At 39.0% G+C, this 23,643-nt stretch overlaps 1 protein-coding gene across 2 annotated transcripts in view; it reads left to right on the top strand.

The window, feature by feature from the left end:
* LOC128684287 (ornithine decarboxylase 2) overlaps nucleotides 1-22,761 on the top strand; it is a 73,561-nt gene extending 50,800 nt beyond the window's left edge. For both annotated transcript variants that reach the window (XM_070096238.1, XM_070096233.1), the window contains exons 7-10: nucleotides 8,486-8,638; nucleotides 9,104-9,382; nucleotides 11,551-11,762; nucleotides 22,159-22,761. In XM_070096238.1, the coding sequence (XP_069952339.1) occupies nucleotides 8,486-8,638; nucleotides 9,104-9,382; nucleotides 11,551-11,762; nucleotides 22,159-22,213 (699 nt within the window). In that variant the 3' untranslated portion in view covers nucleotides 22,214-22,761. The remainder of the gene's footprint in view (nucleotides 1-8,485; nucleotides 8,639-9,103; nucleotides 9,383-11,550; nucleotides 11,763-22,158) is intronic.
* Nucleotides 22,762-23,643: the final 882 nt, after the last annotated feature.

The raw sequence follows: 23,643 nt of genomic DNA, 5'->3' as shown, positions 1-23,643 counted from the left end.
CTTGATACTGAGCATGGGGATGGTTACGGCTACTTTGATACTGAGCGTGGGGACGGTTACGGTTACTGTGATACTGAGCGTGGGGACTGTGACGGTTACTTTGTGGGGACTTAGGTTTGTAACACTCCGATCGGTAGTGGCCTCGTTTGCCACAGTTGAAACAAGTCACTACACGCTTAGCAGGTGAGGTTGGGGGTGGTGTCTGCTGGCGACGTTTCGCCCTGGTCCAGGAAGTCGATGACTGCTTTTTTGTATGGGACCGACTGTTGTTACTGTGGTCAATATTTTTACTTAGGCGCGTGTTAGTGGGACTGGGGTTAGAAACTTTTGGCTGCGACTGCTGGGTCACTGTGGACAGCGCCGGAAGGATGGGTATAGGATCATCCGCAAAGCGACAAACCTTGCCTTGCTCGGCAGGCGGCTTGATCGCATCAATGGCATCATATGCACCCAGGACGTCGTGCTGAGGGCCGAGTCCTAGCGCATCAATGGCACCTCGGAGGTTAGGGGATGCATCCCTCCGCATGATGCCTACAGCCAGCATGGGGATGATGTCTTCAGCTTTAATACAGTTGTCACCATTCACCCACTTAGTGGAGCTGATGGCATCAGTAAAGTCTTTGGCGGCTTGCTCAAACCGGCAAATGCAAGCCAGGGGGCTTTCGTGCCGGTATTGACATTCGGCCAAGACGCTGGTAACAATGTCAATGTAATGGCGTTGGCGACTACGCCGAAAATAACGCCTAAATTCCTCCTTAAGCTCGGCCCAAGACTGAATCTTACAAACGCGATTGAGCTGCACAAAGGCACCTACATCATCCTGGGTGAGATCCACTGCTGCAACAGCAGCACGAATGTACTGTGTATCTGTTGGACTATCAAATAGGGCCTTAACAGTCGTCTCGACTGACTGCAGCCATGGCTCTAAACTATTTGAACGACCGTCAAAAATAAGGGTCGGGTATGGACGAGTAGCCGGCCCACTGGTGGGCGAGACTTGAGCCACAAATTAACCAAATGTCACGGGGGCTTCGATGCCCTGCCGCGTGTTCACGCTGGTTGAGGCACCATTGCTAGCATCAGCAGAATCTGGACTAATGGTACGGCCACTGCGTGTCTTAGTCATGACGTCAATTGTTCAAATGCAAGTAGGTCACGAAGAGGGTAAACAGGTCAGAGCAAGAAATGGTATGCACTGGCTACAATTCAACACAGAGTCAGAGAGAACTCAGCACCACAGTACTAGGTAAACTGCTTAGTGATGGAAATAATTTGAGCAAAACAACAATAAAAAGGAAATAGTGGTACACACTGAAACACAAAATAAGAGATGTATGCAAGTGAATGAACTACAGGGAAGTGCACAAAATGAAACTAAGGGTGGTCAATAATTTCACCAGGAGACTGGTAACAAAATTTATGAAAAGGAGTTGAACTGTAAACACTGGTAGCAAAAATTGCACAAAATTTAAAATAAATCAGGTACTACACAACACTAAACTGTGCTGCAAGCAGAGTTTAAAAAGATTGCAGGTGCTGGCAGTTGCAAATTGGAATGCAAAGAAAAAGTAATTCACTTGCACAAAGGGAAGTTGGCACAGCAAAGATATCAGAGTATGGAATAGTGCCAAAAATCACAGAAAAAATACACTGTATCAAGAAATGCTATATTGCACACAAAATAAAATTAATAAAAATGCAAATTATTAAATTCAAGAATATGGCAAAGGTTAGCTGGTGTTAGCAGGGTGTACACTGGTGTTAGCAAGGTGTACACTGGTAAAAACAAAAATTTCACAATCTCTAGGTCAAAATTAATGAACTTCACAAGTAATTTTGGCAATTAATAGTAAATAAGCAGGTTTCCAAAAATACACTCAATGACTTTGGTATACAAAATAGCAAAATGCAATGCACATAGGTGAATATTCACAGATAAAACATAGAATATATGTAGAGCAAATAAATGGGGAAACAGGAGAAAAGTTTAATGGGCTAGGCACAGATTGTATCACTGCAGGTAGAATAAACTAATACTTGAAGATTACACTTATTAAAAGAAAAAAAAAACACTAACAAACCAAACAGTGCAGGGTTGTCAACAATCTGTGGCTGACTTGCAGGTGCAACTAGCAAAATAACAGCACACAGGAATTACATGAAAACTGTATGTGAGAGGTAAATTGTATAAATGGTTAACACTGAACAATTTAAATCAATAACTGAGGTGCAAAGATGCAGAATAAAATACTGGAATTAAAATGTAGGAGTGCAAAATAAATTTACAAAATTTAAGAAGCTGTAGGTAAGTGGCAAAAAGTGCACTGATGACACTGAACAATTTACTGAAGTATGGCTTCAGTAACTGTAACTGTATTGGTGCAGGACAGTTAAATAATGTCACAAAATATTGGGAAATGCTAGGTAAGTCACTGTTTACTTAACTTTGAGTGCAGGAGATGGACGAAGGTATGGGTGCTGCAGGTCCTGAAACTTTCAGTGATGCTCTAGTAACACTACACGCCTCGTAGCATTTATATACTGCTATGGGGCTTCAATGACGTAGGAAAAATTATCAGAATGGACTTGGGAAGAACAGGAAAGACCGGGGTTACTCTGTGGAGGTATAAGATATTAGAAGAACGTGGCTACTCGGCGTGAACCACAGCTGTGCGTGGGTTGTTGACACTGGCAAGCGTGTCTGGGCACGCTGACTGACTGTGGCTTCAGCACACGGAACAAAACATTTACTGCGCTACTCGAACGTGCTAAAAGACAAGCTTAAGTGAAACAAGGAACTGGTGCGAGGAAGTTTTACTGTAACAATTTACTGGGGAAAAAAAACTGATGACGAACTGGGAATGTAACAGCAAGGGAAAAAAAATTTAACTGGGCAACACAAAAAAAACTGCACTGGCTGGAGATACGTAGACGCTGAGTAGTTGTAGACACTATGATGAGTCACGAGCTGCTGTAGATGGCGTGGGGGCTGAACTGAGCTGGCTTAGGGGCTAAGCCAACTGGGTTTCCACATGGTTAAGCTAGGTAGAACTTCTTGGAGGAAACTTGGGAAGAACACAACACACATGGACGGCGAGATGGACGTCGTTGCGTAGCAGAGAAGGCTGTAGAGAAGGCTGGTATGTGTACAAGCTGTCTAGGGTATGGACCAACCCCAGGGCTGCCTCGTGATCACGCGGGAAGCCACACGAAGCCAACACACTAAACGACCTCACCTCTACTTCTTGTAGCTGAGAAGGGCGTAGGGACGCTGTAAGAGGCAGGAGAATGGTGCTGGAGAGTGTTGAAGGGCTGTAGAGAGGGCGATGAGGTGAACACGTGACTGCTAAGGCTGGAGGTGATGCCGTGACGCCTATGTCCAGATTTTGTGGAAAAAATCTAGGACGAAGATCTATCTCAGGTCCCGTCAAGACGCTGGGAGTAACAGATAACTCTTTAGGCCAGCAGGGGCGTTGGATGACGACGGATGATGTTGACTGGCGTCGACCGATGGTGTTGACCCCTCCACCCTGAAGAGGCTCACAATGCCGTTGACTCTACTGTCACCACTGTTATTGCTGTTCTTACTGCTGAACTGCGGTTTAGTGCCGATGAAGGTAGCGTAGGTAGCAATGATACGGCCGTGGACTAGTTTGGCTTTAATTGGGTAGGAGTGAGTACACAACGGGCAGTGTGAGGGAGTGTCCGCAAGCCAGTCCGTGGAGGGGGAGCACTTGTGTCTATCAAGAGGGTCGGCCTAGGAGTGAGGGCCGGTGGGCTCAGCCTCCCACTGACGTGGGTGAGCCTACAGAGGGCAGCACCTAAAATGCCGTGAAATATGAACTAAGCTGGCAGACAGCAGGGACTGTCTGCACAGACAGTACAGGCTGTCTACATGGGTTCCAAACTGGTGCTTCATACTCCAGTATGGGCCTGACGTACACAGTGTATAAAGTCTTGAACGATTCCTTACTGAGGTACTGGAACGCTATTTTCAGGTTTGCCAGATGCCCATATGCTGCAGCAGTTATCTGGTTAATGTGTGCTTCTGTTGACGTACTCGGTATTATACTCACCTCTAGATCTTTCTCCTTGAGAGAGGTTTGCAGTCTTTGGCCGCATAGCCTATACTCTGTCTGCGGTCTTCTTTGCCCTTCTCCGATCTTCATGACTTTGCATTTGGCGGGGTTAAATTCTAGGAGCCAGTTGCTGGACCATGCGTCCAGCCTCTCCAGGTCTCTTTGTGTACCTGTCTGGTCCACATCTGATTTAATTCTCTTCATTAACTTTACATCATCTACAAACAGGGACACTTCTGAGTCTATCCCTTCCATCATGTCGTTCACATATACCATGAATAGCACTGGTCCCAGGACTGACACCTGTGGGACCCCGCTCGTCACAGGAACCCACCGTGATACCTCATCACGGACCATGACTCGCTGTTGCCTCCCTGTTAGGTATTCTCTGATCCATTGCAATGCCCTTCCTGTTATATGTGCCGTATCCTCCAGCTTCTGTACTAATCTCTTGTGAGGAACTGTGTCGAAGGCCTTCTTGCAGTCCAAGAAAATGTAATCAATCCACCCCTCCCTCTCATTTCTTACTTCAGTTACCTTGTCATAAAACTCTAGGAGGTGTGTCACACAGAATTTGCCTTCCATGAGTCCGTGCTGGCTGTCGTTTATAACCTTGTTCTGCTCCAGGTGCTCCACCACTCTCCTCCTGATAATCTTCTCCATGACTTTGCATACTATACATGTCAGTGACACTGGTCTATAGTTTAGTGCTTCATTTCTGTCTCCTTTCTTAAAGATGGGGAACTACATTTGCGGTCTTCCATATCTCAGGTAGTTTCCCAGTTTCAAGGGATGTGTTGAAGATGGTGGTTAGTGGTACACAGTATCTCTACTCCCTCTCTGAGGACCCACAGAGAGATATCCGGTCCCACCCCCTTTGAGGTATCAAGATCATTTAGGAGCTTCTTCACCTCCTCAGTTGTGTGTATTTCATCCAACACTTGTTGGTATATTCCTTGTTGGTGTACCCCACTGTTTTGTCTTCTTCCCAGTGTCCCTTCAGCCTCCACTGTAAATACTTCCTGAAATCTCATGTTGAATTCCTCACATACTTCTTGGTCATTTCTTGTGAGCTCCCCACCTTCTTTCCTCGGCGTGATTACCTGGTCCTTGACTGTTGTCTTCCTCCTGATGTTGCTGTAAAGCAGTTTCGGGTCAGACTTGACTTTCGATGCTATGTCGTTTTCGTACTGCCGCTGGGCCTCCCTCCTTATCTGTGCATACTCGTTCCTGGCTCGTCGACTAATTTCTTTATTTTCCTGAGTTCTTTGCTTTCTGTACTTTTTCCATTCTCTAGCGCACTTAGCTTTTGCCTCCCTACACCTTCGGGTAAACCAAGGGCTCGTTGTGTTCTTCCCATTATTTCTGTTACCCTTGGGAACAAACCTTTCCTCTGCCTCCTTGCATTTTGTTGTTACATAGTCCATCATTTCGTTTCCTGACTTTCCTACTAACTCTCCCAGTGAACCTCCTGCTTGAAGGTCCTCGTACCTGTGTAGTTCCCCCTTTTATAGTTTGGCTTTTCCCTTTCTACTCCTGTTACCCTCTCCACTTGTAGCTCTACAATGTATTCCAAGCTCAGAACCACGTGGTCACTAGCTCCAAGGGGCCTTTTGTATGTGATGTCCTCAATGTCTGAGCTACTCAGGGTGAACACAAGGTCCAGTCTTGCTGGGTCATCCTCCCTTTCCCTCTGGTAGTGTCCCTAACATGTTGGTGCATGAGGTTTTCCAGTACCACATCCATCATCTTGGCTCTCCATGTTTCAGGACCCCCATGTGGCTCCAGGTTTTCCCAATCAATCTTCCTGCGGGTAAAGTCGCCCATAACCAGTAACTTCGCTCTTCTCGAGTAAGCTCTTCTTGCCACCTCAGCTAATGTGTCCACCATTGCTCTATTGCACACATATTCCTCTCTTGGCCTCCTGCAGTTCTATGGTGGGTTATACATCACTGCAATGAATACCTTATGTTCCCCTGACTGAACTGTACCTACTATGTAGTCCCTTTCTCCAATCTCGTCCATTCCTTCCATTTCTTGATAACTCCACCGGTTTTTAATTAGCAGTGCAACCCCTCCTGCCCCTCTGCTCCTTCTATCTTTCCTCAGGCTCTGATATCCAGGTGGGAAGATTGCATCTGTTATAGTCCCAGTGAGTTTTGTTTATGTGACTGCTATGATATCTGGAGACATCTCCTTGATTCCTTGATGCCACTCCTCACATTTATTCGTTATTCTATCCGCGTTCGTGTACCAAACCTTCAACTTCTTTTCTGTAACTGTGGTCTGGGGAGAATGGTGGGTTAGGGGTAGCACGTGCCTGATGGGGGCCTATAAGGGGGTTGCTGTGGGGGTGGGGGCAGAGGGCCTATGGGGGGTTTCAGTGGAGGTGGGGTTGTGGTGAGAGGGAGGGGGAGAGGTCCTATGGGGTTACAGTGGGGGTTGGGGTTGTGGTGAGGGGGATGGAGATAGAGGGTTGCTGTGGGTTACAGTGGGGGTGTGGTTTGTGGTTAGGGGAATGGGGAGAGGGTACATTGTGTGGGTTACTGTGGGTTTCTGTGGGGGTGGGGTTTATGCTGAGGGGGGGTGGGGGCAGAGGGTACAGTGAGTGGGTTTTGGGTTAGGTTGTTTGATTGGTTTGGGATTGCCATGGCTGGGCTCCTGTGTCGGTGATTCTGGATGGGGTTGTGTTTGTTCTTCCACCTGGGCCTGGTTTCCCCTGCTACCCACCTTCCTTGCCTCCCATTCCTCCTTGCGACGTTGCACCCTCTCCTTCAGTATCATCCTTTCTTCTTGTGTTCTGTCTCAGTCGAGGTACACACTCCGGAACTCCAGTTTGTCCCTTAGGTGCGCTTTCTCCTGCAGGATCCGGTTTCGAGCTGACTCTGCCTTGAAAATCACTTTGACTGGACGTTTTTTTTCTCTCGCAAACCACCCAATTCTCCGAAAATTTGTCAGCTGAGTCATGTCGTCCTCTCCTATTGCTTTCATGATGCTTTCAATCGTTTTTTTTTCCTCCTGTTTCCTTGCTTTGTATCATGGAGGTTTTGGCACGTTTATTGCAGTTGTTAATGTCTAACTCATCATGAATCACTCAGCTATCAATGATCCTTGAAATACATCGTGAAAAGTTACTCGTGTACGTGCAAAAAAAATTACTGTTAAATTCATTGAAAGTACTAAATCCCTGTAAGACAAGCAATGCTCATCCAAGAGGTAAAATGAAAGTGAAATATCTTACAACTTACAACGAAATATTTAGCTCTTCCTCGTGCTTTCATTTATCTGGCAGATTAGATACTGTTAACAAGAAAGTAGTTTTACCAGGATGAGGCTCACCGTTACACTATGGTTTAGTTGGCCTTTGCGATTAACCAGAATGTGGTTAGTTTAAGTGTTAGGAACCTCGAAGAAATTTTGGAGGGTGACTGTATTTCATTTTTTTGTGTTTGTTACTGAATGTTTTATTTTTTGTTTTTTTTTGTTTTTTGGTATATACTTTTAGCTTGCGAGTATTAGCGTCATATTTGATCTTAACTTTTTGTCAAATTCGTTGAATGATCTTGACAGGTCAAAGAAATCCAACAAAACCCTTCCTTCATTTTCTTAGTTCCTATGGATATGTTCTTTTTACAAATTAAGAGCAGCAGTCAAGACTTTTTTCAATTCACGTTCTACATGTAATTTTTGTTCTAATTTCAATATCGGGAATGGAAAAACTAAAATATTAATTCACTATTTGACATAGAAACATGTCAAACCACTGGACAGGTGGGTGTGTAAACCACTGGGCCACCTGGCTACAATAAGATTCATCCAACTAGGTATATTTAAACACCATAGAGAGGTTGCATTTGTGGTCATGCTAACATGCCTATGACGTGTAAATATACCTAGTTGAATGACTCTTATTGTAGCCAGGTGGCTCAGTGGTTTACGCACTGGCTTGGAGTTTTACGACTCACCTGCCATGAGTTCTAACCCCACCCCTTCAGTGGTTTGTTTACAATCGTTTTATTACGATTTCGTGAGTCACTACCTGTCAGATACAAAATATATTCCAGAAAATGGCGTAGTGTTGGACCACTTTCGAAATCATGCAATGAACATTTAAATATACCTTTCCTTTATAAATTATGAAAACACTAAATATTTCAAATACAATTAGAAAATTCACACCAATTCATTTTTTTTAATTGTAACCCAAATTCAAACAATTTCAAATAATAGAACATCTAAAAAGGAATAATTTTACATGAACAACAATATAAAAATCACAGTTTTAAGATTTATTTTATAATAAAATATTTTAACATTGGCTGGCGTATAAAACATAAAAAATACAACAATCTTGTTTAATTTTTCTTCCCTCCGCTACCACACTTACACAAGTGCGCCTCCCGCAGGTGTTTGACGAAGCTGAGGAGGAAGGTTTTAAACCTTACCTGTTGGACATAGGCGGAGGTTTTCCTGGTGATGATGAGAGGTTGATGAGGGAACTCTCACATTATATAAACATCGCACTTGACCACTTCTTCCCTGATGACGGACGAGTCAAGGTGAAGGAACTGACACCATATCAGTCCATTTTTAGCTGTAAAGTTCTTGAAAATTAGATTAGTTTTTTGAGACTGGCATCTTCTCAAAAAATTGGTGAAGTATAATTTCAAATTTCTGAATTTTTATAGTCAGCAAACATTTAACTCCTAAATCATTTGGGGGGTCATTTTTATACAAAATGAGCACATTTTTTCTCACTTACTGATTTTGAGTTATGGACATACAGCCAGACGTATTTTTAAATGAAGTGACTAAGTACATTTCCTATCAAGTAATGTACTCCCTTTCACTGCACCTGACAGGTCACTGGTGAAAGGTGCCTTGTAGGAAAGTAAGAAAATATAAATACAAGTTGTAGAACAAGCTTTCATTGGGTCAGCGTATCGTTCTGTGTAGAGCTTTAAGTCAGAGTGACACGTTGTCCAAATAAAAGTTTGTCCTACATCTTGTATCTTTGTTCTCAGGTCATTGGAGAGCCGGGTCGTTTTATCGTGGCTTCCTCCTTCACTCTTGTTACAAGTATCATTGGCAAGAGACACAAGGACGAACTGGAACACTCCACCTCCTCGGCGAGGAAACAGGTGGAGTGGCACAACTCCTCCTGCTCTTCCTTGGAGAAGGAAAATGAGGTGAAGAAGCAGAAGGAAGCCATTTCCAACATGTACTACATCAACGATGGCGTCTTCACTTCTTTTTGTTCAGTCCTGAAAAATCGGGAGCCCGATACACCAACGCCATTAGTTGTAAGGATACACTTTCACACACCCTTCGTATTTTTAAATTAATAATTATAAAATTACCCATTTCAGATTACGTTACTAACAATAGCTATTTCTAAAAATTTTAACGCTTCATTCATGGGTTCATACGGAAAAGTTTTGACTTGTTGGGCATGAATAATAAAAATCATCAAAGTAGATATAAAAAAAACTATAGAAAGTAGTGAATCTCAAGGGGGTCTAGATAATTCCTGTCGAGTTAAGACAGTATCGCTAACAATTTATATGCTGTCGAGTTAAGACAGTATCGCTAACAAAATTTTGGATTAGGGATAGACCCGAAAAGTGTTTAGGGGAAAAGTGAGTTCCTGGGGAAAGTTTTAAGATTTGCAGGCAAAGAAAGTTCTTGGAGAAGAGAGTTGGAATTCTAGTTGAAGAGTTTGAAAGATTCATTTTAAAGAAGTAATGGAGTGCTTAGGGAAAGGGAAGGAGAGGTCCATGGAAAGGAAGCAGGAGAGTTTCAGGGGAATGGAAAAAGAGAGTTTCAGAGGAATGGAAAAAGAGAGTCTCAGGAAAGTGGGATCGTAGAATCTCGACTTTTGTTGCATGAATTGTATTATCAGTAGCAACATCAGCAGCAACAGTCGTAGTTATAGTAGTAAATAGTGGTGGTGACAGTAGCAGTAGTAACAGTAGTAGTAGCATAGTAGTTTTAATGTCTGTCATCTACAGGAGCGTCATGAAGATTGCATATATCTTGTGCACCACCACTTAAGGATAATTTGATACCCAGTATAGGTATTAAACTAAATTCTAATATACCTATTCTGAAATGTATAATCTTGAATACTGTACTTCACGCTGCTTTCGGAGCATACGTATAAGAGATATACTCCAGAGAATATATACATCATCTGCTTGAGTTGAGGCCACGGCTGCGTTGAGATGGTAAACAACTACCATCATGCCCTGTGTTGGTTCTATTTCAACTGGTCATTTTCCCATTTATCATAATAAGGCGTTAAATACATAGTTTAACCCATCTTATTATACTCCTTACATCTACCATCTTATATGCCTGACAGCTCCTCCTCCTGCTAACGATGGTAAGAACACTAACTTCTGATATTTTAATATATAAACTTTCTCAATGGATATAACTAATTTTAAGTTAGTTTTCTTTCAGGAAAGACTTTATATCTCGCAATTAATTTCACTCATTGAACTACTGTATCTCCAGTACATGTTTTTTAATTCATATAGTTGTACCGAGCATTTTTAAAGCTCGAGGTTTTATTTGCTGGTATTGTTCATAATTCTAACACCCCAAAAAATCAAGGAAGATATTATTAAAGTTGAAAATTATCCTAGGAAAATAAAGTTACTTATACATAAACCTGTAAAGGAATACAATAATGAAGTCTAATGATTGAACTGAAATGACTAATACTGAGTGTTGCACGAAGCTCGCTGGTAAACAATCTTCTCACATAGATGCACGAGAGAAAGTGTTTGATCCAGGCAGCGTAATTCTCTGTGTCTTCTCCACAGCTGGCTGCTACACCCATGAGTGAAATGGCAAATAGTAACATGTCGTAGTTCTTTGTAAACAAGATTAAAGCTGGAAGAATCGTAGCCAAGTCGCAGCATCTTTCTAAGTCTGGTGATTGAAGACTACGCTACGCCATGCTTTAATAATTATTTACCGATTTTTAAATATAGACACCGTTTTTAACGTTATCACTTGTTATCTATTTTTTCCTTCTAAAAGTTATAATAGTCGAGAATATTGCCTGTGTATTTCAGCGTCTTATTCAGCAATGGGGTACGACCTTAGCCAAAAATTTTCTCTTCCGTGAGTTTAGCGATAACAATTGTTTAATTCTTTTCTTACTAAACATTTCTTTGTGAATCCTGTTTTCATAAAAATAATGAAAGTTTAAGTGCTAATCCCACAAGGATATTGTTTTCATGACTATTCTGGATCGTCTACTTTTATTATGCTATTATTACCTTAGTGATAACGTAGCTAGTATTGCTGGCTGATAACGCGCTGATAACTCAAGTCAACATTCCCCGAGTCTTGATATTTGCTGGTGATATATGGGCTCAAAAATCATTTTCGCTCTTTTATCAGTCTAGTAATGATAATTTTTGGAAATTACTACATATATGATGTATTGTGTGTGCAGGAGAGGCCAGGACAACCTCAAGTAGCGAGCACATTGTGGGGTTGGTCATGCACTAGTACTGACTGTGTGAAGAAGGACATCCTCCTACCTGACCTCAGTCTGGGTGACTGGCTGGTGTGGAGCACGTTAGGCGCCTACACTCTCTCTCACTTCTCGAATTTCAATGGACTTCCACTCCCTGAAGTGTATATTTTCCAAACTCCGGACAGTGTGTAAGTTTGTGACGTTACTTTGCGTCACTATTGGTTTTTGCACTCGAATGCATTAGCAGATTACCCTACTAGACTTCCCACTCCTCTTGACCTCACCATAATTACATACTGATTCCATTCCTTAAAAAGGCATATAAATTATTAGAGAAATAATTTCACACACACACACACACTATATATATATATATATATATATATATATATATATATATATATATATATATATATATATATATATATATATATATATATATATATATATATATATATATATATATAATGTCGTGCCGAATATGTAAAACTGGTCAATTAGCAAGAACTCATTTAAAATTAAGTCCTTTCTAAAATTTTCTCTTATACGATTAAAAATATATTTTTTTCATTAATGTTAATGCAAACATTTTTAATTTTGCACCAAAAGAATCTTAGAAAACTTACCTAACCTTATTATAACAAGAACAATTTATTTTAGCCTAACCCAACTAAACATATTTTAAATACGTTTAGTATAATTTAGTACTAAACAAACACAATCAAATATATATTTCTCGTTAGGTTCAGAATGATTTTGGCGAAATTATTGCATACACAAATTTTCACTTGTTCTTTATGGCAAGATGAGCGTTGCTATTTAAGCCAAGATGGCAAGTTCTGCCTATTCGGCACGACATATATATATATATATATATATATATATATATATATATATATATGCCACCCACCAAGGTAGGGTGGCCCGAAAAAGAAAAACTTTCACCATTATTCACTCCATCACTGTCTTGCCAGAGGGGTGCTTTACACTACAGTTTATAAAACTGAAACATTAACACTCCTTTTTCAGAGTGCAGACACTGTACTTCCCGTCTCCAGGACTCAAGTCCGGCCTGCCGGTTTCCCTGAATCCCTTCATAAATATTACCTTGCACACACTTCAACAGCACGTCAAGTATTAAAAATCATTCGTCTCCATTCGCTCCTATCTAACACGCTCACGCATGGTTGCTGGAAGTCCAAGCCCCTCGCACACAAAACCCCCTTTTCCCCCTCCCTCCAATCTTTCCTTGGTCGACCACTACCCCTTCCTTCCACTACAGATTTATACACTTTCGAAGTCATTTTATTTTGTTCCATCCTCTGCACATGTCCGAACAACCTCAACAACTCTTCCTCAGCCCTCTGGATAATAGTTTTGGTAATACCTCCTCCTAATTTCCAAACTACGAATTCTCTGCATTATATTCACACCACACATTGCCCTCACACAAGACATCTCCACTGCCTCCAGCCTTCTCCTTCACCACCCATGCTTCACACCAATATAAGAGCGTTGGTATAACTATGCTCTCATACATTCCCCTCTTTGCCTCCAAGGACAATGTTCTTTGTTTCCACAGACTCCTCAGTGCACCACTCACCTTTTTGCCCTCGCCAGTTCTATGATTCACCTCATCTTTCATAGACCCATCTGCTGACACGTCCACTCGTCATATTGGCACCAGCCATTATGACGAGTCATATTGGCTGGTGCTACCGCGCTACCATACTCTGACAAACTTACCCTATTTCTCCTGTTGCTGCCCTTGCAACATTGCACATTTCCTGATGAACTGAGAATACACAAATAAACCGTACATACGAGAGAGGAGCTTACGACATCGTTTCGGTCCGACTTGGATCATTTACAAAGTCATACTAATAAGGACAGAAGGAGGGAGTATGTATATGTGCGGGTTATTCGTGTTTTGTTCCAGTCACGGTAATGTGCCTTTTTGTTAGTAATTTATTGACGCACTGAGAAGTGTGAAAGTACTTGAACTAATATATATATATATATATATATATATATATATATATATATATATATATATGTGTGTGTGTGTGTGTGTGTGTGTGTGTGTGTGTGTGTGTGTGTGTGTGTGTGTGTGTGTGTGTGTGTGTGTGTGTGTGTGTGTGTGTGTGTGTCGTGCCGAATATGTAAAACTGGTCGAATAGCAAGAACTCATTTAAAAGAACAATTTATTTTAGCCTAACCTAACTAAATATATTTTCGATTTGTTTATAATAATTTAATACTAAACAAACACAGCGAAATATATTTTTTTCGTTAAGTTCAGAACGATTTTGGCGAAATTATTGCATACACAAATTGTAACTTATCCTATATGGCAAGTGTTACGCAAAAATGTGGGATAGCTGGGGGCTTGATGCCTTGTCTACGGGCAAAGGTAAAAGTTACTCACATCTCAAGCCCAAACCGGCCACCCAGGGCTATCCCAGTCAAAACAGAAAGCACTAAACTAGTATGTGTACTTAAAGGGGTTGGGTAACAGAGGGTTAGGCAAAAATCCCAATTAGGAAAATATATCTATTTAGTCACCATAACATAACATAACAGAAACACCTTAATCCTAAACGCCCAAATGAGGGTACACAAACAACAGCTGGCTGGAGGTCCAGCCACCAACCACTATGCCTAGTCAGAGCCAGGCCCACTCTACTCCACACCCCCCTCAAGGAAGGTTCCTTGATGTTGGTGAGGGGCTCTTGATTTAGGGAATTGGATCTGTGCTCCAGTTCCCCGAATTAAGCCTGAATGCCTTCCACATCCCCCCCCCAGGCGCTGTATAATCCTCCGGGTTTAGCGCTTCCCCCTTGATTATAATAATAATCTACTCCACACCTCATTTCTTATTTCCTCACTCCTCCCACAGCACTCTGACCATGTCAGAGCCTGGGTGAACATACAGGTAAGCCATATGAGAGCCTATGGCTTGAGTTAGATAAACAAAATGAGTGCACAACTACAAACTTATCTTAAATACACAGCATCTCCGACACCAGTCTCTACACACCATGCTAACGTCACGTGACTCTCAAACCACGCTTACTCCGCGTACCCAAACATCCTTGGAAAATAAATAACAGAATTTCTTTATAATTACAGATAGAGTACTTTACAGTACCCCCAAATACACATTATCAATTATAAAATTATTCCTTAAAACTATAATATTCATATTATTATGGCACACTTCTCCACTATATATACATTACGATGTCATGAAGAACCCTGCATAACAGCAAGATGAGCGTTTCTATTTAAGCCAAGATCGCAAATTCTGCCTATTCGGCATATATTTATATATATATATATATATATATATATATATATATATATATATATATATATATATATATATATATATATATATATATATATATATAATGTCGTGCCGAAGAGATAAAATTGGTCAGTTAGCAAGAACTCCTTTAAAATTAAGTCCTTTCTAAAATTTTCTCTTATACGTTTAGAGATATATTTCTTTTTAATTTATGTTAATGTAAAAATTAATAATTTTGTACCCAAACAACCTTAGAAAACTTATCTAATCTTATTATAACAAGAGCAATTTAATTTAGCCCAATCCAGCTAAATATATTTTAGTTAAGTTTACAATAATTTAATAATTAACAAACAATGAAATATATATGTTTTTTCGTTGGGATCAGAATGATTTTTACGATATCATTGCATACACAAACTTGCGCTTGCCCTATTCAGCAAGAAGAGCGTTGCTATTTAAGCCAAAATCGCAAGTTTTACCTATATATATATATATATATATATATATATATATATATATATATATATATATATATATATATATATATATATATATATATATATATATATTATATATATATATATATATATCTAATGTCGTGCCGAATATGTAAAACTGGTCAATTAGCAAGAACTCATTTAAAATTAAGTCCTTTCTTAAATTTTCTTATACGTTTAAAGATATATCTTTTCATTAATGTTAATGTGAAAATTTTGAATTTTGCACCAAAAGAATCTTAGAAAACTTACCTAACCTTATTATAACAAGAACAATTTATTTTAGCCTAACCCAACTATATATATTTTAAATTTGTTTACAATAATTTAATACTAAACAAGCACAGTGAATTATATTTTTTTCGTTAGGTTCAGAATGATTTTGGCGAAATTATTACATACACAAACTTTCACTTGTCCTATATGGCAAGATGAGCGTTGCTATTTAAGCCAAGATCGCAAGTTCTGCCTATTCGTCACGACATATATATATACTTTTTTTTATTATCACGCTGGCCGATTCCCACCAAGGCAGGGTGGCCAGAAAAAGAAAAACTTTCACCATCATTCACTCCATCACTCTCTTGCCAGTTTTTAAACTGCAACATTAACACCCCTCGTTCAGAGTGCAGGCACTGTACTACCCATCTCCAGGACTCAAGTCCGGCCTGCCGGTTTCCCTGAACCCCTTCATAAATGTTACTTTGCTCACACTCCAACAGCACGTCAAGTATTAAAAACCATTTGTCTCCATTCACTCCTATCAAACACGCTCACGCATGCCTGCTGGAAGTCCAAGCCCCTCACACACAAAACCACCTTTACCCCCTCCCTCCAACCTTTCCAAGGCCGACCCCTACCCCGCCTTCCTTCCACTACAGACTGATACACTCTTGAAGTCACACTGTTTCGCTCCATTCTCTCTACATGTCCGAACCACCTCAACAACCCTTCCTCAGCCCTCTGGACAGTTTTGGTAATCCCGCACCTCCTCCTAACTTCCAAACTATGAATTCTCTGCATTATATTCACACCACACATTGCCCTCAGACATGACATCTCCACTGCCTCCAGCCTTCTCCTCACTGCAACATTCATCACCCATGCTTTACACCCATATAAGAGCGTTGGTAAAACTATACTCTCATACATTCCCCTCTTTGCCTCCAAGGACAAAGTTCTTTGTCTCCACAGACTCCTAAGTGCACCGCTCACCCTTTTCCCCTCATCAATTCTATGATTCACCTCATCTTTCATCCGCTGACACGTCCACTCTCAAATATCTGAATACATTCACCTCCTCCATACTCTCTCCCTCCAATCTGATATCCAATCTTTCATCACCTAATGTTTTTGTTATCCTCATAACCTTACTCTTTCCTGTATTCACTTTTAATTTTCTTGTTTTGCACACCCTACCAAATTCATCCACCAATCTCTGCAACTTCTCTTCAGAATCTCCCAAGAGCACAGTGTCATCAGCAATGAGCAACTGTGACAACTCCCACTTTATGTGTGATTCTTCATCTTTTAACTCCACGCCTCTTGCCAAGACCCTCGCATTTACTTCTCTTACAACCCCATCTATAAATATATTAAACAACCACGGTGACATCACACATCCTTGTCTAAGGCCTACTTTTACTGGGAAATAATTTCCCTCTTTCCTACATACTCTAACTTGAGCCTCACTATCCTCGTAAAAACTCTTCACTGCTTTCAGTAACCTACCTCCTACACCATACACCTGCAACATCTGCCACATTGCTCCCCTATCCACCCTGTCATACACCTTTTCCAAATCCATAAATGCCACAAAGACCTCTTTAGCCTTATCTAAATACTGTTCACTTATATGTTTCACTGTAAACACCTGGTCCACACACCCCCTACCTTTCCTAAAGCCTCCTTGTTCATCTGCTATCCTATTCTCCGTCTTACTCTTAATTCTTTCAATAATAACTCTACCATACACTTTACCAGGTATTCACAACAGACTTATCCCCCTATAATTTTTGCACTCTCTTTTGTCCCCTTTGCCTTTATAGAAAGGAACTACGCATGCTCTCTGCCAATCCCTAGGTACCTTACCCTCTTCCATGCATTTATTAAATAATTGCACCAACCACTCCAAAACTATATCCCCACCTGGTTTTAACATTTCTATCTTTATCCCATCAATCCCGGCTGCCTTACCCCCTTTCATTTTACCTACTGCCTCACGAACTTCCCCCACACTCACAACTAGCTCTTCCTCACTCCTACAAGATGTTATTCCTCCTTGCCCTATATACGAAATCACAGCTTCCTTATCTTCATCAACATTTAACAATTCCTCAAATAACTCTCCTCTCCTATTTTTAACTGACAAATCCATTTGTTCTCTAGGCTTCCTTATTTATATATATATATATATATATATATATATATATATATATATATATATATATATATATATATATATATATATATATATATATATATATATATATATATGTGCAATAAGATCACAGTAAACAGGTGATTTCAGAATATGCAAAACAACCACTCTGAAAGAATAGAGAAATTCCAAGCGCTTTCGTGACTACTCACATTATCAAGGAACTATGAAAGTAAAGCATCCAAGGAAGCTATATAAGGGGTCTGGTCGGCACCTCACTATCAGATCCCACAACGGTTTAAACACGTGACGCGCGGCGAGCCAACTTGGAAAGGTCCTTGGCACAACTCACCCCACAAACTATTCTACCCAAGAAATAAGAAATTTTAAAGATTATTTGTCCAGTGTATTATTAAATTCTTCCCAAATTCTATTAATTATAAATGGATCTAATTTATATAAACCAAAGGAAATATTCATATTATTGTCAAAACTGCTTTTTATGAAACAAGATTCAATTATATTCCTGTCGACCATGGACTTGCTTGATACTACTTTCTCAACTTTTTGAAAATCAATTGGATGGTTAAAATCTCTTACATGAATAAATAGAGCATTGGAATCTTGTCCAGTTCTAATGCTATATTTATGTTGTTTTAATCTTAGTTCGAGATTTTTACCAGTTTGACCGTAATAAACTTTATCGCAAATTTTACAAGGAATCTTATAGACACATCCATCAGCATTTTGGGAGGAATTCTTTATCAAAAGTTTTTTTACTGTATCGAGATTTTTGAATACAACTTTAATATTAAAAGTCTTAAGAAGAGAAGGCATATCAACCAAGTTTTCATGGTAAGGGAGAACCAACATATTTTTATTTGAATAAGGCTGGTTGTCCCTTTTTGGATTGTAAAAAGTATTTCTGGCAACTTTAAAAGATTTATCAATTACATTTCTTGGGTATTTTAAATCATTACCTATTTCATAAATTTTGGATATTTCCTCATCTATGAACTCAGGACTACAAATTCGTAAAGCTCTCAGAAACATTGATGAGAAAACAGACAGTTTGACTCTATCTTGATGCGAGGAATAATAGTGGACATAGGAACAGTTATTAGTAGGTTTTCTGTAAATTTTAAATTTGAATTCATTATTACCCTTAATAATTAAAACATCTAGAAAAGGCAATGAGTTATTTTCTTCAAACTCAACAGTAAAGTTTATTGAATGGGCTAAGCTATTTAATTTTCCAAGGAAATGGTGTATATCTACATTTTTGGGCATAAGACACAAAATATCATCAACATATCTGAACCATTTAGCTCTATTAGGGAGGATTGTGTTAAGTAACCTTGTTTCAAAAAATTCCATGTATAGGTTACTAAGAACAGGTGAAAGAGGATTTCCCATTGCCATACCAAACTTCTGAGTGTAAAATTTATCATTAAATACAAATTTTGCATCAACAATGCAAAGTTTAATAAGTTTAATGATAGTAGGAACTGGCAATGGTAAATCATAGTTAACGAGTTCTTCAGATAAGAAACTTAATAAATCATCAACAGGAACTTTCGTAAACAAGGAAGTAACATCAATGTTTCTGAGAGCTTTACGAATTTGTAGTCCTGAGTTCATAGATGAGGAAATATCCAAAATTTATGAAATAGGTAATGATTTAAAATACCCAAGAAATGTAATTGATAAATCTTTTAAAGTTGCCAGAAATACTTTTTACAATCCAAAAAGGGACAACCAGCCTTATTCAAATAAAAATATGTTGGTTCTCCCTTACCATGAAAACTTGGTTGATATGCCTTCTCTTCTTAAGACTTTTAATATTAAAGTTGTATTCAAAAATCTCGATACAGTAAAAAAAACTTTTGATAAAGAATTCCCCCCAAAATGCTGATGGGTGTGTCTATAAGATTCCTTGTAAAATTTGTGATAAAGTTTATTACGGTCAAACTGGTAAAAATCTCGAACTAAGATTAAAACAACATAAATATAGCATTAGAACTGGACAAGATTCCAATGCTCTATTTATTCATGTAAGAGATTTTAACCATCCAATTGATTTTCAAAAAGTTGAGAAAGTACTATCAAGCAAGTCCATGGTCGACAGGAATATAATTGTTAGGTAAGACACATATGCAACAGTTAGGTATCTTTATTTTGAAACGTTTCGCCTACACAGTAGGCTTCTTCAGTCGAGTACAGAGAAGTTGATAGAAGCAGAAGATACTTGGAGACGATGTAATCAGTCCATCACCCTTAAAGTTTTGAGGTGGTCAGTCCCTCAGTCTGGAGGAGAGCATTGTTCCGTTGTCTGAAACAATATGAAACAATATTGTTTCAGACAACGGAACAATGCTCTTCTCCAGACTGAGGGACTGACCACCTCAAAACTTTAAGGGTGATGGACTGATTACATCGTCTCCAAGTATCTTCTGCTTCTATCAACTTCTCTGTACTCGACTGAAGAAGCCTACTGTGTAGGCGAAACGTTTCAAAATAAAGATACCTAACTGTTGCATATGTGTCTTACCTAACAATCTGTCGGTATTTTATACCATTTTAATGTTCAGGAATATAATTGAATCTTGTTTCATAAAAAGCAGTTTTGACAATAATATGAATATTTCCTTTGGTTTATATAAATTAGATCCATTTATAATTAATAGAATTTGGGAAGAATTTAATAATACACTGGACAAATAATCTTTAAAATTTCTTATTTCTTGGGTAGAATAGTTTGTGGGGTGACTTGTGCCAAGGACCTTTCCAAGTTGGCTCGCCGCGCGTCACGTGTTTAAACCGTTGTGGGATCTGATAGTGAGGTGCCGACCAGACCCCTTATATAGCTTCCTTGGATGCTTTACTTTCATAGTTCCTTGATAATGTGAGTAGTCACGAAGCGCTTGGAATTTCTCTATTCTTTCAGAGTGGTTGTTTTGCATATATATATATATATATATATATATATATATATATATATATATATATATATACATGTATATACACATGTATTTATATATGTGTGTGTGTGTGTGTGTGTGTGTGTGTCGTACTGAATATGTAAAACTGGTCAATTAGCAAGAACTCATTTAAAATTAAGTCCTTTCTAAAATTTTCTCTTATACTTTTAAAGATACATTTTTTCATTAATGTTAATGTAAAAATTTATAATTTTGCACTAAAAGAATCTTAGAAAACTTACCTAACCTTATTATAACAAGAGTAATTTATTTTAGCCTAACCCAACTAAATATATTTTAGATTTGTTTACAATAATTTAATACTAAACAAACACAGTGAAATATATTTTTCGTTAGGTTCAAAATGATTTTGGCGAAATTATTGCATACACAAATTTTCACTTGTCCTATATGGCAAGATGAGCGTTACTATTTAAGCCAATATCGCAAGTTCTGCCTATTCGGCACGATATATATATATATATATATATATATATATATATATATATATATATATATATATATATATATATATGGCAAGATGAGCGTTGCTATTTAACCCAAGATCGCAAGTTCTTCCTATTCGGCACGACATGTATATATATATATATATATATATATATATATATATATATATATATATATATATATATATATATATATATATATATATATATATATATATATATATATATATATATATATATATATATATATACATGGTGCGCGAAGCGTGATCCATCATGTATTGACAGTCCAAGGCTCTACTACCTAGGCTGCTTGGCTCCAAATAGACAAATATCGGACGAAGTTCTTCTGTACATGCTTCCGTCAGAGGCACAAACTGTATATCAACTGAACATCTCCACAGCCCAAGAGCTTAAACAGTAGATAGGTTCTCACCTTCCTGAAAGACATATAGTCTAAGTACTCAGATTAAATTGCAAACATCTGTAACCTATTAAACAGAAGGATGGTACAACCGCGATCTACTGCTAATGCTCTTGGGCTGTGGAGTTGATCAGTTGGGTTACAGTTAGCGCCTCTGACAGAAGCGAGTACAGAAGTACTACTTCAGAGACCTTCTCTGTTAGAGGCTTAGCAGCCAAAATGATAGAGCACTGGAATGTCAATTTATGGACCACGGTTCGTGCTCCTCTTCCATAGAAAATGGGTATGACTACCAACAATCAGCGGTATGAAAGAAGTATTTTTAGTTTAACTAGACTGAAAGCTTTATATAAAATATAATTCACGAGCATTTACTTGTTACTCACGATTGCAAATGTTTCACTCCGAGTGGATAACTCACTGGCCTATGAAATTTAGGATTCATTTGTCATGGGTTCAAACCCTACCCGTTCCGTGATTTATTTACTCATTATTGTTACTGATGGAAGACTTTTATTTTAGGAAGTATCTGAAGGCATACGAGAACGAACTAGATGGTAACTCCACTTCATACTAAGAACGTTAAGTGCTGTTCACTTGGCTGAGACAACCAGATGATGGTATCACAACTGTTGGACAACTTATCTACTGTATGACCCCTGGGTTGAACCCCTTATCACTGGTCTGTGTGACTCACTAGAAGATCATCCAGGACACTGTTGAATGGTTATCAGTGTTGAGCAGGAAATATTGTCAAGAGCCACATGTGACCTCCCTCAAGAACCCATCCAGGTCACTGAGCACTTCTCGACTGTGTCGTCCATTGGTGACTTGTCTGTAGACTTCGACTGAATAATATTACCTAGAAAATATTTTGCGTAAATCGTGGAACATGGTTGATCTATCTGTTTAGAGGAAATATTGACACTAATTGTATTTGATGTTTATAAATGGATAACAGAACAAAAACGATTATTTTTTTCAGAATACGAAAGTGTTTTGACATTCTATTGGGAATATATTCTATTATTTCATCTTGAAGAATATATAATTGTACTATGATGTGGTGAACGTGGAATGTAAGTAACTTATACACGTAAATAAATTTGGTGCCTGGATCTTAAATTATAAACTGAATTGCATACTGCTGACCCTCACTGGTCTCTGATCTTCGCATATTTCATCTTTAGCACATCCAACCCTGAAGCTCTGAATGACCCATGTAGGTTTAGCGCTTAGTTTTTATTATAATAATAGTAATAATATAAACTTAATTAAAACTGCAAGTAACTTTATTTCTTGGTAACTGTGCATGTAGATATGTTCATTGTATTTCATTCTCATCTTTATATCTACATTAAGAATTTTTTAAATTAATGTTATACACTACTTACTGATACAGCAATACCACGGAATCTTGGTATAGGGGACTTCCTCTTCACTGATATTGTCCTGCGCTGGCTTAACTTATGGTCATCACCTACTTTAATTAATTGTCCTCATCGCCTCCGAGCCGTGTGGACCAGCTGCGCAGACGCTCCTGTTTGAGTTTGTTTTGCGCAGTTTACCTGATTGAGCTGCCCCTAGCGTTGGTTGGTGGAAACTTTATTTTCTCCAACATGGCGCTGAATAGCAGAAGAAGAATCAACACTGTCTGCATTGAGATGATCCGTGGTGCTGTCACAGGATCCAACATGGATTTATTATTACCAGCGATCATTCGCGATACCTATGGTATAGCAAATGAGGAGATATGTGGTGTCGCATTAAATGGAATGACAAGAATCTTCGTTAAAATGACGTCTGCACAAGTCTACGAGGCAGTGGTCGACAAGTATCAGGAGACCATCATACCGGTTAATACAGCTGTGTCGGTGAGACTTCATGATGTATCTCGACATTACACCTGGGTGAAAATCAGGAATGTGCCTTTTGAGGCGACTGATTTTGATATTACCAGTGAACTGCGTACTTATGGGACGGTTCACGTAGCCACAGCAGGGAGAT

Source organism: Cherax quadricarinatus, chromosome 4 (genome assembly GCF_038502225.1).
Source record: "Cherax quadricarinatus isolate ZL_2023a chromosome 4, ASM3850222v1, whole genome shotgun sequence".
Taxonomy (NCBI): Eukaryota; Metazoa; Arthropoda; class Malacostraca; order Decapoda; family Parastacidae; genus Cherax; species Cherax quadricarinatus.
The sequence above is the reverse complement of the archived record's forward strand: the minus strand, read 5'-3'. Positions and strand labels throughout refer to the sequence as shown.